Consider the following 19915-nt stretch of genomic DNA (forward strand, 5'->3'; position numbering starts at 1 on the left):
AGTGCCTCCCATAATTTAAAACGCAGTGGCACATTAGGAAAAAGGTATTGCATTATAGCAATTTATGAAGCACTTGTCCATCAGAAGTCATTTTAAAACCAAGCTTTCTGTTGATCAGAGGAAAGGAAGAGTTTGTTTCTTCACTTGAACAGTGTTACATCTATGGAAGCATATGGGTAGCAATATTCATCCATATTCAGCACTGGAGAAAGCGTTATGTGGATTCTGGACTGGATTGCTGTGGATTACTTGTGATGTTTTTATCAGATGTTTGGGCTCTCATTCCGACAGCACCTATTCACTGCAGAGTTAATCATTGAATACATGTTTTATTTCTTGGGTGAACTGTTACTTTAAGGCTGGCCGCTTGAAAAAATAGTAAAATAAAAATTTTCCAAATCATGATTATGTTGTGCCAGAAAAATAAAGTTTAGGATACAACATGTAATATGGGAAATAATAATAATAATAATAATAATATATGTGTATCAGTAAAATAAACAAACAGTTATTTGTCACATTCATTAAGCAATGACAGCTTGTCTAACTTTGTTTTTAGAAACCTTCAGGTTTAGACCAAAAAGGGCCTCCTGGAAGTGGATGGAATGATATCTGCTGAATATAAAATTTCCCTAGTACGTAAGTCAGGCTTACAATTGAAGTATGAATCTATAGATTAGACAAAATCTCACATGACCTCTGTAATTAACAAAGCTGATGGTGTTAGAGATCTGCTGTGCTGTCTTTCATCTGTCTGTGTTATTGTTCTCCAGCCTCCTCCAGGTGTCAGTAATTATTCATGTGCACACATGACCATCATCATGTGGAGAGGGGACTCACCCATGGGCCTTGTTGCTCCCAGACAAAAAGACACCTGAGATAAGTGGGCTCTTCAGGGACCAGGAGCTCTAGCCATATGTCAAACCTGTTATTGCATCATCGATAGTAATACTCTTCCTCTGCTCTCACTAATCTGGACTGACACTGATATTTATTGTTTGAAATGCTTGTATTCATTGTACTTTAATTGAAATGTACTTCTATTCAGCAAGAATGCATTAAAGGGATAAGAATCAAAATAATAATAAGAATGGTAATAATCAGAAATGTTTCTTGAGCAGTAAATCATGAAGATCATGTGACTCTGAAGAGTGGAGTAATGATGCTGAAAGGTTAGATTTTATCACAGGAATAAATTACATTTTAATTAGTGCTGTCAAATGATTAATTGCATTCAAATTAAAGTTTTTGTTTACATAATTTATGTTTGTGTACTGTGTATTATTTATTATTTATATATAAATACACACACATATTAATGGATATATTTACAATTGTTTTTATTTTTACACACACACACACACACACACACACACACACACACACACACACACACACACATATATATATATATTTGTGTAAATATTTTCGAAGAATATAATATATAGAACTTATACAGTATATACATAATAAATATACACAGTACTCATACATATAATGTAAATAAAAACTTTAGTTTTGGACGCGATTAACAGTGAGTTTTGATTTGATTACAGCACTGATTTAAAAATATATTCAAATATTAAACAGCTATTATAAATTGCAATATTATTTCAGTTTTACTGTAAAGTTTATTTAAAAAACGAAGCCTTGGTAAGCATAAGATACTTATAATAATATAAGATACTTATAAATTACAGACTCCAATCGTTTAAACAGTAGTGTAACGCAGTCAAATGCGTAAGAAAAGCATGAAAACATTGAAGTAATAGTCTACTTTGAAAGGCAGTATATTGACTGTCAGGTATAGAGCAGGAGCTGAATGTGTTTTTAACATCTGGCCCCTGTGGTCCTCATTATGAAGATGTGATTCACTGCACTAGAGGGACTCAGTCGTCCCTGGACGTTGTTTTCCACTGTGTAAAGATGGTAAACATTCAAAGCTGAACTTAAACTTCACACCATTGCATCAAAACATTTCCTAAACTGTACATTAGTGTACATTACTATCCCCTCAAATAACTACATTGCTCATCATTTATAACATTACATAATTCATAACAAACATTATGTAAAGGATAACACATTTAAGGTTTTTTAAATCTTTATTTGATTCTATAAAGACGTATTGTTACACACTGTCCATCAGTCAGTCTCTCTCATGTATTAAACATGCATTTCCCCCTCAGTTTACCTCCAAACTCTCCCATAGGACCCGGTGTGCTTTCTTTTCTCATCTCCTTTTAATCCAACAGCAACCAAACTATAAATAAACATCTTGTATCATACATTTCAATAAAATACTTTCAAGAGAAAAAACAAACAAAGAAAACAGAATAAAAGACTTTTATAAACTGAAGGCTGCACATCCAGCAATACTGAAGACCACCAGACACGTTTTGGCACAGATTGTTCTCTTCACAGCACAAGTTATGGGTTTCGGCGAACACAGAAACACTATGACACAGATTGCGCTGATCTGCACGGCACAAGAGACTTTCTGTTTAGCTACAGTGTTTTCCAACAAACTGCTGCAGAAGAATGCATGTATAAAACTGATATTTGCGGCACAATGTTAATCCTCCAGAACTGAGCTCCTTTCAAAGTGCTTCACAGATTCTGAAATAGTTTTAATATTCATCATTAGATCTGGTTCTGACATCGACTGTGAATATGCTGTCAAACGATTAATCACATCCAAAATATAAGTTTTTGTTTATATAATATACTGTATGTGTGTTTAGTTATTATGTACATATAAATACAAATACATGCATGTATTTATTTAAGACATATATGTGACCCTGGAGCACAAAACCAGTCATAAGTGTACATTTTTCTAAATGTATACATTTATTGTTTTATACATACATTTTATACATTTATTAATTCACATATTTATTATATGCATAGGTTTGACATAATCTGAAAGTTGAATAAATAAGCTTTTTCATTGATGTATGGTTTGTTAGGACCGGACAATATTTATTCAATATTAAAATCGGAATCCGAGGATGCAAAAAAATTGGAATCTGAGAATGCAAAAAAAATGGAATCTAAGAATGCAAAAAAATGGAATCTGAGAATGCAAAAAAAAAATGGAATCTGAGAATGCAAAAAAAAATGGAATCTGAGAATGCAAAAAAAAATGGAATCTGAGAATGCAAAAAAAAATGGAATCTGAGAATGCAAAAAAATGGAATCTGAGAATGCAAAAAAAATGGAATCTGAGAATGCAAAAAAAAAATGGAATCTGAGAATGCAAAAAAATGGAATCTGAGAATGCAAAAAAATGGAATCTGAGAATGCAAAAAAATGGAATCTGAGAATGCAAAAAAATGGAATCTGAGAATGCAAAAAATGGAATCTGAGAATGCAAAAAAATTGGAATCGGAAGATGTAAAAAATATTTTTAGCAATGCATATTACTAATCAAAAATTAAGTCTGGATGTATTTACAGTAGGAAATGTAAAAAAATATATTAATAGAACATGATTATTACTTTACTTTAATATCCTAATGATTTTTGGCATAAAAGAAAAATCAATCAAATATGCTATTTATGACTGTTTTTGTGTTCCAGGGTCACATATGTTATGTTTATACATTAAATATATCTATATACATTTATACACAAAATATATGTACAGTATGTGTGTGTGTTTATATAAATATAATTAATATACACAGTACACACATATATTATATAAACAAAAACTTATTTTGAATGTGATTAATCATGATTAATCGTTTGACAGTGCTAAATTTCTTTTTCAGAAATACTTTGATCACCCTTTACTCATGAAAACATTCGACTGGTCATATTTATTAGTGATTACAGAATGAACGTGAAACACCTGAACGATTTTTCAGCCTCAGTTTTCTTGCGCAGACAGTAGTGCATTTCAGTTGCAGACAGCGAGATTAAAGTGAAACGCTGGACCCAGACGCTCAGTTTCTGAACGACTGCCACAAACAACAGCGCAGAGAAAGCAAGGCACAGAATAACACAGAAGTCAGTCTCAGAGAAGTGCTTCATGTTCTGCAACACAGTCCTGGTCAGGGTGTCTCATGTCTCCACAGGCGTGAGGGTCAGGTCTGTCAGGTCCATCTGTGAGCACTCAGCGCTGCAGTCTGAGCACCGAGCTGCTGTCTGTGGTTCACACTCTGCAGAGCACACAGCTTCTTTGGCCTGCCGAATGCAGTTGAGCCACTGCTGTTTATTGAAGGCGTCGCTGGCCTGGAAGCAGTGCATCTGCAGCTGTCCTCCGCTGCGAAAAGACACCCGGAAAAAGTTCTTGGCTGGAGGAAGATAAACAGAGATTGACATGTTTACAGCAGCTCTTTAGGCACCTGTAGTTCTGACCTGTGCAAAGTATTCACAGCATAAAGATTAAGACAGGGATTTATGATGCCAGGGACTCCAGATAAACTACTTGTCACAAGTTTGGAATAATTACAATTTTGTTTTTAAAATGTTTTTGAATAAAATATATATTCTTTATATTCTTTTGTATGTTTCTTACCACATACAAAAGACGGCCTTTGGGACAAGACCATGGGAACCAGATGATTCCTCTGCACAATCTGACTCTGCTGCAGCCTAGATTTAACATTCATTTTGTATAGCTGCTTTGACATAATTTGCATTGTAAAAAGCACTATATAAATAATGGCGACTTGACTAGTTGAGTAGTTTAAGTAGAATTTCATCAATCAAATCATTTTTTTCAGTAAGTATGCATTAAATTGACAGTATAGACTTTTAAAATGTTACAACAGATTTCTATATCAAATTTGTGCTATTCTTTTTATTCAGATAATCATGAATCATGGTTTCTGGTTACCACAAAAATGGTTTGTAGCAAAGATGGTTTCCAGCCCTGATAATAACAAGAACCACTATTAATAATTGGGCAACAATAATAATTAATTAATAATCAACAAATTGGCCAATCATATGTGAGACAACTCAGACTTGTCATCACAGAAATAAATTACATTTTAAAATATAATAAAAAAAACAGTAATACAATTTCAAAATATTAATATTTTACTGAATTTTTATCCCTTTTTGATGACTGATCAAAATAAACAACCAAAGTTTTGACCTGGTAGTGTAAGATGATCCCCTTACAATGGCCCTCTTCCTAAAATATAAAGGCAGCTATATTTTCATGCATAAAGAATAAAGTGTGTTAAAGGTATAGTTCATCCAAAAATGAAAAATGAACATTTATCTGCTTGCCTCCAGGGCATCAGAGATGTAGGTGACTTTGTTTCTTCAGTAGAACACAAACCAAGTTTATCAGTCTTATAATGTAAGTGGATGGGAATCACTGCTAAACCAGGCAGTAAAACAAACAAAAAAACATACACAAACAAAACCAAATGAAACCCTGTGGCTTGTGATGATTCATTGATGTGTAAAGACACAAAACGATCAGTCTGTGCAAGAAACTGAACAGTATTTATATTGTTTTTTCCCTCTGATTCACATAATGTCTGAACTGTTAGAACTGTCCTGAGCGTGTCTTCCTATGCACGTTGACATTGACTATTTGATTTGAGAGACAGGTGGCAGTAATGCACTTAGTATAAGTCTGTGATCCGCCATAAAGCAAGAAGAAGAAGACACCTCATGCCTGCGGCTGTGAAGCGCGTTCACAAGAGTTCAAACAGTTCGGTAACTGATAATAACCCCGATACAAATACTGTTAAATTTCCTGCACAGAGACTGATCACTTTTGTCTTTTTAATGTCAAGAGCCGCAGAGTTTAATTTGGTTTTGTTTGTGTATGTTTTTATTGTTTTACTCTATGTTTTAGCCGAGATTCCCATCCACTTACTTTATAACAGTGTTTGAGTTAAAAGTCTCTGTTTGTGTTCTACTGAAGAAACAAAGTCACCTACATCTTGGACGCCCTGGGGGTAAGCAGATAAACATCAAATGTTCATTTTTGGGTGAACTATCCGTTTAATACTCTGGCCCAAGTGAGACCAGCTGAGTTCGTGACTCACTGCGTTCGCTGTTGCTGAAGGCTCCTCTGATGGATCCTCCGAGGCGCATCTCTCCGTCCTGCAGGTCTTCCCACTCCAGATCTCTGACGGGGATGGGCTGCTGGTGAAGCTGATAGCACAGCTGCTCATTCTGCGTGACGGCCCGGGTCACCACCAACACGTCCTGAAACAGGAACACATGCAGCTTCTGCAGAGACAGAGAGGGGATTCATTACTGAGGACAGTCTTTAACAGCGCTTGATGCACATTTGTTCATTAACGTGAGCTTCTCTAGCTGCTTCATTTGTCTCTATAGCAGTGAAATGACTTCTCTAGACAGGGAAGACCAAGTACTGCATAAAGCTAGTTTATTTAGAATGAGAGAAATGAGAGAAAATACTGGTTTGACTGCATCTGAATATTCGTTCCTATAGTTTTACATTTACATTTGAAATTCTGGTGATACAACTGGAAAACTTGTTTAAATGAACAGATTAATAATTCACCTGTTGCTTTTAAAAAGTTTATACTGATGTTTAGTTGTCCATGGATTCTGAGAAATATCATATGCTGATCAAAATGAATTAAAACTTTAAGTTTTATTTTAATGAAATATGAAGCATTTGCATTAAAAGAAGCATGGAGGCTTAAATTATAGAAACGTAACATATTTTATTATTTAGGTTTGCCATCAAAAAAGCCTTTCAATCTTGTCAGTTTATGACAAATGAGACTTAAGCTGAGAGATTCATCTTCAACTTAATCCCAGTTTAACTGGAACGGGTAAAATCACCTGCAATATCACTGATTTTAACTTATTTTATTTCAGAGATGACTGCGCACTCATCACTGAATTAATTATGCATCATAATGAGGTCATGTATTTACAGATTTTGAGTTTTGTGAGTTCAGTACTACAGTAGTTATTCCTTTCAAAAGTAATGTGTGAGCCTGAAACACAAAACCCATCAGTAGCACAGTTATATTTGACTAGGGTTAGGATTAGGTTTTGTCTTAGGGTTACTCGCATGTAATTATGCATGATATATGAAATCTCTTACGACTCCTCTGTTGTTCTTGAGCTGTCCGTGGCAGCTGAGGATGCGTGAGCTGTCGATCAGCAGATCTCTCTGACCGCTCTCCAGATACAGCAGGCGCTCTTTATAGTAACGGCACTCCGACTCGCCCGTCTGAGTGTTAATATCTGCCACGATGCTCTGGATCATGTTCATCTGAAGAGTTCAGAGACAAGAACACACACGATCAGGACTCAAACCAGCTCCAACATGACACAAAACAAGGACCCTCAGGGCCAGGTGTTGTCTCGTGGCTCACAGCGTGATGCAGGTGCTGGCGGTCGGGGTGCTCGCTCGGCGTGTGTTTGAGGATCTCTCGCAGCAGCAGCGGGTACTTGACCAGGCGACTGCGGGGGATGTCCAGGAAGCTCCAGAGGTCCAGTTTGCGGCTGAAGGGCGACTCCAGACAGCGCTGGAGGAAGTCGTGCACCCGATGGTCCTGCTTCTTATGGTCCAGCAGGGCTTTGGCTGCCACCTGGTTACTGCAGTAACTGTTGTAGGTTTCAAGACAAGGGAGCTACAACCAGAAAGAGATGCTATCAGTGTCCAGTCCTGCTCAGTGATATCGTTTATCTTAATTCGTATTTCTAAGAGGAAACAAAGTTGGTCACACTTATTATTAGGTGGCCTTACATGTAAGTGTAACCCTAATATCAGCATCTGAAATCGTTACATCTCTGTGAATCAGATGGAGGGTACTTCACTCAGATGAATTCACAGCACAGCAGTGAGAGGATCTTACCCAGTCCACTAGAATATGGCCCACGTGATCGGTCGAGCCGTCCGGCTTCCTGACCTCTCTGAGTCGACTGAGCAGATCTAAAGGATCACAGAGAAACAGCTCACTTCAATGTGTGACTCCACTACTGATGTCAACAAAGGATTGGTCTATAATAAATGATTTCATATTTCAATCCAAATGCTGTTTTTAGTAATTCGGGGAAGGGAGACAATCTCAGTTTGAGGTAATTCATGTGAATTGGTCTACATTTATGTATTTGGTGGATGTACTAATACAAAATGACCTACAGTAAAGGAGCATGAGCAATTATTCACAGAGCCAATAATATCTGCAGAGTATAATGGGACTTTTATTAGACAGCTAGATCAGGAGACAAGCTAGAACAGATGAGATGCAAGAGCATTGGTTTAGGGCTGTGGGGTGTAGGGGTGTGCAATATTGACAAATAATACTAATATCTAAGATATTATCAATAAAGATAATTAGATGATATTTTGCTGTGTGTTAATGTACTAGTAACTTAAACTGAGTCTTACAGTTTGAGATATTCTTCATATTCTGTGTGGTGGTCAGTTTAGACTGATAGACATGAATCTTTATCAGTAAGTTTAAATGGATGTTTACCTTTAATGGGCATTTTTACCTTTATAAAGTCATTTTTTTCTAAAAGTATGCATTGTTTTTTCAGCAAAATTCTTACATTTAATCAGTGAGTTCAAATATAATAAGTAATACCAAGTAAATTAAATTAGTATTGACTAAATTCATCTTTGCAATGTGTAGGAAATGCAGAAGCTGCATCTGAAGTGGCGTTTAGATGTACTTACACACGGTTTAATGCAGGACATGAGTGGATTTAAGCTGCAGTTACACATGTAAAAATATTGTTTAACTATATATAACATCAACACATTGAAAACAGATATTTGAAATTCTATAAATAATAAAAAGATCCTTTAAATGTGTAATTAAATGTGAAAACCGCCAGTAGGTGGCAGCAAGTCACTGAGTCACTGCGACTGTTTTTGATAAATACTCAATAATGTTAAATCGCACATGTTTAAACAACTATTATGATATTATTGCAGACGATGTATAGCCTATATCACACACCCCTCGTGGTTAAAGTTGTGATGGTTTCAGCAGCCTGGCTCATTTCACCACAGAGGAACAGAGAGGGTGAAGGTTTTGGAAAGACACTTTTTGCCTCGTGGTGAAGAAACAACAGGGCACTGATTTGTTTTAGCTGCTCTGGCATGTGTTTATTATGATCCTGTGTGCTCTCATCTCACATAATAATATCATCTTATCATCCTTAAACTAAAAATCAGTTTTCCATCTTCACTTGCTTAAGCAGTCGACCCGTATCATGACTGGCTTACAGAACAATCTCCATGTCTTTGTGTCCTGATCTGATGCTGTCGTGGATGAACAGATATTTGTAGTGTGATGTGTGTCACACAGATGAGAAGACACAGACTTCACGCTCACCTTCATGCAGAGGAATGAGGGAGTCCAGCGTGCCAAAGATCTGATTGAGTTCATGTTCGCTCATGATGGACAGCTTCAGCATGGGGTCACGATACGCCTGAGATGAAATCACACGTCAGACAAACCTTCTCAAGAAGAACCATACAGATCAGACTGGAGAACATGACAGGAAATGGAACAGGATGTAGAATGTAGGCCTGTTCTAGCACTGGTGTATCAAGTCAAGTCACCTCTGTTTATACTGCGCTTTTAACAATAGAGATAGAAACAAAACAACTGAACATCATTAAATCGTTTGTTGATTTTGTTTGCTTCAATTGTCATGATTTGTAAGTTGCTTTGGATAAAAGTGTTTGCTAAATGACTAAATGTAATGTATTCATCCTGGTGGATCAACTAGCCGTGCTAAAACCAGGACTCGAAGGTTTTCATGCTGTGTGATGTGATGGAAAGAACAGGGTACCTTCTTAGCCAGCTTCAAGTCCTCAATCAGGTCCTGTTCTCCCTGAGACAGCTCAAAGATGGCCTGACGAACAGATGACAGGAAAGAAAGAGAAGATTTAAATAAATCACATAGGATGCATTTACTCATCAATAAGTTTATAGTTTATGAATGCATTACTCTGTCCAAGTCAAAAGTATATGATATGATATTCTAACCTAATTGTGGTGCATGGGATAAATTACGCCCAAAAGATAAACACAGATTTTAGATGAGACTGGCCTGACCACGAGATTCAGTTTCATTCTGAAGGCCCACTGATCAGTGTCAGGGGAAGTCACCTCTTGTCTCTTGATCTCTTCGGAGGACAGCATGTGTCCCAGGCCCAGGTCGAAGGTCTCGCTCCACAGCTTGCTGTCTCTGCGTTTGGTGTTGGCCGGTGCGATCTGTCTGCTCCACGGACGCGGTGACATGATCTCCGGCTTGCAGACGCTGCGGAAGCTGATGGAGCGCTGAGGAGAAACAGTTCGGTCAACTCACGTCATATGACAGGCTGCACAGGGTTAATAAGCTCTCTTAGCTGTGCCTAAAAACTAAAACTAGATCAAGTTGAAATCTGAACAGTATCAAAGCTGTATTTAACAGATCCTGCGGTCGGGCCTGTACCTGCAACGTCTGTCCGATGCGTTTGAGCGGAGCAGCTTGGACTGGAGCGATGAGACTGGCCAGAGACGTGACTCGAGACAGAGGCTTCACACGCTTGCTGCTGGGCTCCTGAAGATCACAAACACACACACCGGGTGAACACACACACACACACACACACCTGCAGCTCACTTGAGGCTTCAGCGGAAATCTCCCTGCAGCGTAATGTGATGCATACACAACTAAGACTGTGATTACAGGGTTTGTGGAAGTCTTGCCAGTCATAAATGCCTCTGATTCAGTAGGTGCCTCTAGCTAGAGAAACTCTTGATTTACACTCCTTCTTGAGTGGTCCAATGGATGTTGCATTGTACAATAATTGTGTTATAGAACAATTGTAACCCTGGACAACAAAACAAGTCTTAAAATAGATTTTTGTATTATCTGAAACCTGAATAAATAAGCTTTCCATTGACGGATGGTTTGTTAGGATTACAACTACTTGAAAATCTGGAATCTGAGGGTGCAAAAAAATCTAAATAAAGAGAAAATCACCTTTAAAGTTGTCCAAATGAAGTCTTAAGCAATGCATATTACTAATTAAAAATCAAGTTTGGATATATTTACAGTAGGAAATGTACAAAATATCTTCATGGAACGTGTGTTAGAAATAATAATACTCTTAAACATATAACCACAAATACGGAAGTATTATGATGTATTATATGTGTCATTGTGATTACTCATGAGTTGATATAACATATTTTAATGTTTTTTTTAATGCCTTAAGAATACCTTTATAATTTACTATAAATACGGCTTCATAGAAAGTGTTACCACAAATATTTTCTATGTGATTCTTGCCATACATAACTGTACTGTTATTTGAAAATGAATAAATGTGTGAATAGAAAGTTCTCAAAATGTGTAGTTTTAGTCCGGTGTCCATTGCTTTACAATCTCAGCTCTTATAACACTAACAAGACAACTAGACAACTATCAAGATTCAGGAGTGAAATGAGGCTGCGCATGCAAAACATGAAGACAAGCACACTGTTATCATATCAAAGCTTTCAATGTCTGTTCACTGTCTGTTCATCTGCACAATCAGCAGTGAGCCTTATCACGTCTGTGTAGGATAGTCATGCTGGAGTCACACACACACACACACGGACACACACACACACAGACACACGGACACACACACACACACGGACATACACGCACACACACACGGACACGCACACACACACGGACACACACACACACACACACACTTTTGGTACTTTATTGGTACAGTACAGTCCAGAAAAAAAAATCATAAATAAACAAGAACCTCTGGAATGAAAGGTGTTTCATGTGCAAAATAAAAACAAACAAGCAAAAAAAAAAAAAAAACCATAAAAAGTATGTAATGATTTTGCTGTCAGATGTGACCAAAGTAAGATCCTGCAGATCTATTAACAGACATTGTTGTCCCTAATCTATAATTAACTAAACCCACATAGACACTTGTAGGTTTAATTCTAGGTTTTATAAACTAATAAGTGAAAAGTCACCCTGAATGTATTCAGTACCTAAATAACCAAACTGCAGAAGCTGTGAGTTGCGGATGTGGACGAGCTCCTCTTGCTCTCGGAGGTTTGCTAATATGATTCTGCCTTATTTGACCAGATGCAGAATTGTAGATATGGCTGCTGGCCAGATGTTCATCCCTGCACTCTGAAATCAGACTGCTCAATATTTGCTTATGTAGGTCTGAATGTGCCTCCCAGACATGTGTCCTGCTTTGCACAGGATCGATGGATACATATCATGCTTTATTGAGGAATTTCACTGGTGCATAAAACTGCTTCAAACTTCAAACGAATCCTTTAAGATGTCTAGAAACCGAATAAGACTGGAAAGTAACTTCAGGATTAATAAGAACATGAGAAGACTCATTTAAGACTAACATAAGGCCCTTTTTCATTGCAGAAAGCATGTCTAATCAACTGAATTCATAGGATTTTACAAATAGATTAATTTAAGTTTTAATGTGTAATTTGAATTTCATTCATCTACTTTTGATTTATTCATCCAAAGTTCCAAATTCCGTGACATTCCACATACAGTAAATTCTGATTAATGGAGAGGATTCTTCAGCTCTGTGATGAGAAGTGGCATCTGCTGCTCGGACAGTAAGAAGCCGTGTTGACATCTGACTCATTGCATATGCTTAGTCTCCTCTCTCTCACCTCCAAACCCATTTCCTGTTTGGCCACTGGATTACAGAACGAAAGCACACCCACAGGATTCCCAAAATAGAGCCCACATAACACAAAACACCAGGCCAGCGTATTGTAGAGCGTTAACCTACAGTATGTGAGTCACCTAACAGAATCCCCCGCCATTCATGTCACACTAACATGACCTTACAAAATCACGATCACGCCACAGTTTCTAGAATTATTTACTAAGGACCAATACTACATGAGGTTAGCCAGCTACTTACACACATACTTAAACACACATAAACACAGACGCTACACGAGATGTACTGGACAGTAAACAACTGAGCAACAGTCATCGCCTACATTTGACCCATCTTGAGTCATCTGGGAGTCATTTTCTTCATCTCAAAAAGGCATTAAAACAAAGTGCACAATATTACAAACCAAACCAACCAGCTCCAAAATGAATCGCAATATTACAAATTTAATAAAAGCAAGAAACTATACAATCTCAGAGTTTATGAAAGCTCTTGATGGAATTGTTTTCTGTTGGTCAGCGCAGCAAATTTGCATGAGCAACATGAGCAAAACCTGCATGGGGAACTTATTCGCCCTCCCAGTCGTATGGATTCCTATTCAAATCAATGAAATATGCCCCAAAGGTTCAATGATCAATGGTAAATACTGAGCTATTCTGGAAGCAAATAATTGTGATTTTTGTTTGCTTGCTTTTTTGACTGAGCTCATTGCCATGCATTCTGGGATTGGTTTCTTAGCCAGAGACAAAATGCTGTCTTGTTATTTTTGTTCTGCAAATTTTTCAAAAGGAATCTGAGATTTTACCACACAGATTTCACATCCGGTTCAAATTGGTCATGCAAATTTGTCAACATAAAATGCATGCATTGAAGTTTACTTCTGTGAGAGGCATGATTCACGCATGCGTTCTTTGGCCTGTGAAATTTAATGAGGTAGAGTATCTAGGTTTAAACTAAAGCTAATGAACTGAAGAAAACATATGACTAAAACCACAGAAGCAGTTCTCATGGGTCAGTGAAGTTCAGACGAGTCTATGGTGTCTACGCAGCTGTACGCAGCAGTCAGAGAGAAGCAGCAGATGTGATCTGATGAGAGGGCTCCCATCATTAAGATGAAAGCTTGAGGACTGATGGTTGAACATGTCTCTGATGTGTGCTTCTGAGAGCCAGTCACTGCTGTGGGAAAGTTTGAGTCATGCACTGATCACAAAAACCAAATCTAGAGCTAGAATCCGGGTCTCCCAAGAGTCTGGAAAGAAAAAGCCTTTTTTCTACGAAATACAGGCCTAGGGGAAAACACTGGCCTGCTGCCTGGTGAATCTTAAAATGCACAATTCCAATAAGTACTGATGACTTAAATAGTAAAATCTAATTCCACATATCCTCCGTCGAAAAATCTGTAAAAATCAGGGACATCATGTTTTCTGTCAGGATATAAGGAGCTAGGATATTATCTGTTTTTGATTAGATTTTATTTCTTTCAGCATTTTCTTAGAGTTATTATCTATTGTTTTTTGCTGTGAAATCCACTGGACGTCCAGCATTCTCCCATTGGGAACTTTTACAAAGAAACTGATTAATGCTGTTTAATGAATTAAGACAATAGATGATAATAGATGACCCTAGTCACCTTTTAATAAAACATTTAGAGAACAAAACCAGTCATAAGGGTCAGTGTATTGAAATGTAATAAATAAGCTTTCCATTGATGTATGGTTCTTTTGGATTGGATAATATTTAATATCTGGAGAAATCTTGAGAAAATCCCTTTTAAAGTTGTCCAAATGAATTCTTAGCAATCCAAATTATTTAAGCAAAAATGAAGTTTTGATATATTTTGCTGTACACTATTGAACGTTAAGCATACTAAACAAAAAGGGTAATGGTATTTTTTGTACATTTTAATTTTTTTTTTAGAAATGTTGAAAAATAAACATTGAAATAAAAAACAAGGCTGCATTTTCACACGCTGCATGAGAGCAGCAGAAGTGTGTGAATCTACTGTCAGGGCAAACAGATACAATGATTGTAAATCTGCTGAAAGGCGAGGGCATCATGGACGTGTCAGTAAAACAGCTTGCAGTCAGTCATACTGCTGAAAAACACTGAGATCCCAATCACAACGACACCAGAGACGAGCGCCTCAGATAAAAACAGCTGAAACCAAACTAACCTCATGAAAGCAGAACTGTCACTACTCACCTATCCCTGTGTTTCTATGATTTTGAAGTGTAAAAATAATTAGTGAGCATTCACAAAGCAGAAGCGGCAGCATGCAGCTGAGCAACTGTTATTGTGTTGAATAGGAAAGTCAACTGATATTATCACAGACCTCCTGTTCTTCAACCAAACCGCAGTTCACTGTGTGAAACGATCCAGAGCCCTGCGACTGACTCCTGATGAGCAGCACAACCCCAGTCCCACACGCTCAGAGACAGGACTGATCTGTGCAATCCTAACCCTAACCCTAACCCTAACAACATCAAGATCATGATTTTCAGTTTCCAATCCAGCATCTAAACTTCATAACATCTGGGGACACAACTGAATACAAACCATTTCAATGTTAATATTAAAACAAGATTGCTCTGTCTATAATTATAATCCATGAACATGTTTTCTCCTGCAGTGGGTTTACGATCAAAGACTCCTGTTTTTCCTAACTGAGCTAAAAACACACAGCGGCTGATATAAAGCAGAATAAACTGCATTCACTGTGCTAAGAGAAGCAGCTAACCAGGCACTTATCAGACTGATCTGAGTTTTACTAAGTGCGTCTTCAGTTTCTGGAAGCACACATAAATCAGTAACAGTCCTCAGCTTCAGACGTGATTCATGTTGTGATAACCAGCGGTTCAGTGAGTCATCTGAAGTGATTCAGTGAGAGTCTGAATGATTCAGAGCAAAGACTCCGATGCAGTCTGATTCACCAATCATTCAATAATACACTAGTGCTGTCAAACTATCAATCGCATCCCAGATAAAAGTGTCTGTTTACATAATATGCACACACACACACACACACACGTGCCTGTATATATATTGAAAATATTTACATGTATATATTTCTACAATTTATATATATATATATATATATATATATATATATATATATATATATATATATATATATATATGTGTGTGTATATATATATATATATATATATACACACACACATTGTATTTTGATATACAAATATAACAAACAACAACAACGTTTATTATTATTTATCATCATCATAGTATGTGCCTCAAAACAGAACTTCATACACAATTATTATTATTATTTTTTTCAGTAAACTAGATTATATCAGCTTTTTGGACCACTATAGTGGTTTAAACAGACTCTGAATAAAAAGCCGACTTCACACTAAAATCAGAGTCTGTTTAACTAAATAATAATAATAATAATAAAAAACTCCAAACAACAGGACAGAAAGATAAACACATCAGTAGTCGTCTGGGAGTTTCTCAGCCTCTGTTGATGCATCTGGACACACAACACAGCAAAAACATCAGCAGTCTGTGAAGAAACGATGCAGAAAAACCCAGCGCTGAGCTCCAGATGCACAAACCACATCAGAAGCAGAAAACACCACAAACATCTGCTACACTTCACCATACTGAAGCACACTGACTTCTGCTTCTGGGAGAATAAAGTCACACAAGTCTCAGACATCAGGCTCGTTCATCAAGTCAGTGTGCAGATGTGATTATAATAAATACACTGGTTTCAGGATTTTACACAAAAATGTATTTGTGACAGCAATATCAAAATAAATCACATAAAGCTCTACATGTAAACAAATACACACATTTAGAAGTCTTAACAGTTTAAAGCAACACACTAACGGCTAATCACGAATATTGTTCATTATTATTATGGTCAGTAATGTTATTCTGTGTTCATCATCTGTGTCGGTCTCACCTGCGGCTCGTCCCCGCGGCCGCTCGCGCGTCTGATCAGCAGGTAAACGGGGTAATCCTTCGCCACCATCCCGATCCCAATCCTGACGCTCTTAACTCGAGGAGACCGACGCACTGCTCTGAGGAGGACTACAGCAGAGACACAGCGAGATCCGCGTCTGCTCGCGGGGGCGCGCCGCGTGAGAGTGGACGAGGGGGCGCGTCGCGGGAACGCGCATTGAAGAGAGGCATAAAGAGCAGGCTTGGAAGCTGAGCATAAACTACTGCCGAGGAGCGCCGTGAACGACTGATTATATTCGCCTTTATTAACGCGAACTGAAAATAATTAGATAGGTGAGGTGATTATGGTTATCCTCAGCATATAGGCTAGACTATTTGAGGTTCACGTCAAGTCAACTTTCATACAGATTTGTATTTCTTCAGAGACAAAACAGTGCTAATACAAAATAAATAAAAAAAAGTGTTAAAGGTTACGTAACTGCTGTAAAAACCGCTAAATATTTAAGGCTGAACATGAGGTCATTGCAAGGTGTCACCATCGATGGTTCTATGAAGAACATCCATGGAACATTTCTAATGCAGAAAGGTTCTTTTACAGTCAAAAATATATTTTTAGGAACTGTTCAATGAAAGGTTCTCTATGGGACCAGAAATGGTTCTTCTATGGCATCACTGCAAAAAGGAACCTTTATTTTTGTAAAGGAACCTTTTTTTACTATAACAAAATAAATAATAATAATAAAAACAAAAAAAAAATCAATCAATAATGAAAACAGATTCAAATAAAGAATTAAAAACAGACTTAAATCATACATCTAACAAAAGAGTTTAAGTGGGAAAATTCATGGAAAAGAGGCGAAATATTTTACACATATTTATTTTACACATATTTATTAATTTTTCACTGAATAAATCGGCTCACTTGATTTTGGTCACACTTTACTTTACTTTAATAGTCAGTAAGGTAGTGGTTTAGGCACTGGGTAGCATTAGGGATGTAGAATACAATCATGCAGAATATGTGCTTTATAAGTACTAATAAACAGCCAATATGTTAATATATGTAGGCCTATGCTAACAAGTGCTCTTAAAAATACAGCTTCTTTATTGGCATCAGTGGTTCCACAAAGAACCTTTACCATCCATGAAACCTCTCCATTCAAGGTTCTTTACAGTGGAAAACGTTACAGTAGATTATTAAAATGTTCTTCAAATTGGTTCTTTTAAGAACTGTTCACTAAAAGGTTCTTTGGGGAACCATGACATCGCTGTGAAAACACTCTTTTGGAACCTTAATTTTTAACAGTGTAGTTAATAGTCAGAATTGGTCCCTATACTAAAGTTATACCCTGATTCCTTTAATTTCCAGGATGTGGGTCCCTCATACGTGGATGGTTATATATATTTAGGGGTCTTTGGGCTCTACAGGTATGAAACCTCTGTTTCGGTGAGCAGCAGCAGGAAACACGGTTCAGTTTGAGGGGTTTTTCTTTGCCCCGGCTGAGCGGTTCCTGTGATTGTGCTGCTATGAGGCATGAAGGAGTGTAGCGAATGGTTAGCAACCGCTCAGATGAACGCCAGCCAAAACACTGACGGTAAACAAACAGTCGCCTTTGACGTTCACTCATCGAGGTGCCACTTAAATAAGCCCAAACCGCTCGTGAGTGCTGCTGGTGACCCGCGGCTTCTGACCTCTGTCACCTACAGGTTTCACACACACTTCTGTGGCCACGACAGTCATTCATGAAGTGACCCAGTTCTCACAGACCTCGGCTGAGGGCTTAATATTTTAGTACTTTTACTTCTACAGATGAGACTTATTAAATTATTAATTAAATAAAGGAAATGGCTAAAGCATGCTGACAGGAAAACAAGGTTCATAAAGGCAATTTGCCATCATCCTTTTGACTGTCACTACATTAAAACGATTCTGTGTAAAGCACAGATACAGAAATCACATATCACTGTCACTTCCTGCAGAAACTATTGCCTCTTGTTCATAATTGTTGATGTTGGATTTCAACATGAGAGAATAGCTGTTATTTAAGGGTTCATGTCCATAGTATTAAAAAAAAAAAAAAAACTGAAACAATTAACAACATTCCTCAAATATCTTCCACACAACAAAGCAACGGACATGAAACGACATGAAGGGGTGTAATGACTGCAAATGAATTTCCATTTTTTGGTGAATAGGTTAAAAGGTTTGTAGTTATGTGCTGTGGTTTCAAGAGAGAATGTGTTATGTATTCAGTGCTAAACTAAAGGAGCCTGTTTTAGTAGATCTGATTTGATTCAGAAATGAGAAGGACTTGTACACTCAGAACTCCTCAGACTGATGATAAACCTCAAACACAAAGCCGAAATTGTATCACACTTATAGTGCATTAAAATGCTAAGTAGGCAGCTCATCAGGGTTTGAAACAGAGCTAAGTGTTCTTCACTGAAGACAAGGAAAAGCAGAAACCACAGTGATTTAATTGATAATCAGTAATAATCTAATCACACTCAGGCAAAAGTAGAGTCGAACTGACAAAGTGATGAAATCTTAGTCAAATCTTATGTAGACACCATGTTATTTCTTACAAAAAAAGTAATGTAATCAAGTGTGCTATTAGTATTCATCTTTTAAATTAACAAAAATAAAATAAATGTAAATTTCATTTATTTTACTACTGATACTTTCAGTCTATTGCATTGTAGTTGTGTTTATTATTTTGAGAGTAGCCTATGAATATATATATATATATATATATATATATATATATATTTTTTTTTTTTGGCAAGCTTTTACTTCAGTACATTATAAAGCATAATATTATACTTTTTACTACATTTGTATTTCATAAAAACACATGAAGACTTAAGTTAGAGGAGGGTCCTTCAGAAAAACTGGCCTGATATACAGAAAATATCATCACATTAGACTTCCAGAGAAATCTTCATGATCTTTCAAGGGGTTTCCGTTCCTGCACGTGTTTCACTGACTCTAATGAACTTCCTGAGTTTATGATAACAGCGGTGTATGGTGTGATGAATAAATTTGGCTGAGTTAAGTTTGTTCCAGCGAGCTCCACAGACTGACCCTGACACAGTGACTCACAAAGACAATATCACAACACACAGTCATCGGACAGTTGTCATCACAAAAGTTATTGTGCTTCATCTGACCAAGTAAACCATTCTGCTCCATTTACAATGTGTTTAACAGCATAGCCGATGACGCAGATGACAATAAAACACCTCAAGATTAAGCCTAGTCCTAGATTAAAATGGCCCTTCAAACCAGATTAACAGAAATCTGCGTTTCCTCTCATGGTTTAAAGTAGTCTTAGACTTA

General features: G+C 37.2%; 1 protein-coding gene across 6 annotated transcripts in view; it reads right to left on the reverse strand.

Moving 5' to 3' along the window:
• Positions 1-3646: 3646 nt before the first annotated feature.
• Positions 3647-19915, reverse strand: part of LOC113039709 (rho guanine nucleotide exchange factor 3) — a 40142-nt gene continuing 23873 nt past the window's right edge. For 5 of the 6 annotated variants that reach the window (XM_026197747.1, XM_026197746.1, XM_026197745.1 and 2 more), the window contains 9 exons: positions 10419-10526; positions 10094-10264; positions 9774-9836; positions 9311-9407; positions 7820-7896; positions 7337-7594; positions 7063-7233; positions 6023-6209; positions 3647-4303 (listed from right to left, as the gene is read on the reverse strand). In XM_026197747.1, the coding sequence (XP_026053532.1) occupies positions 4071-4303; positions 6023-6209; positions 7063-7233; positions 7337-7594; positions 7820-7896; positions 9311-9407; positions 9774-9836; positions 10094-10264; positions 10419-10526 (1365 nt within the window). In that variant the 3' untranslated portion in view covers positions 3647-4070. Of the gene's footprint in view, positions 4304-6022; positions 6210-7062; positions 7234-7336; positions 7595-7819; positions 7897-9310; positions 9408-9773; positions 9837-10093; positions 10265-10418; positions 10527-16576; positions 17195-19915 lie in introns of those variants that run through there. The other variant, XM_026197749.1, reaches the window with a different exon arrangement.

Source organism: Carassius auratus, chromosome 22 (assembly GCF_003368295.1).
Source record: "Carassius auratus strain Wakin chromosome 22, ASM336829v1, whole genome shotgun sequence".
In the NCBI taxonomy this organism is placed as follows: Eukaryota; Metazoa; Chordata; class Actinopteri; order Cypriniformes; family Cyprinidae; genus Carassius; species Carassius auratus.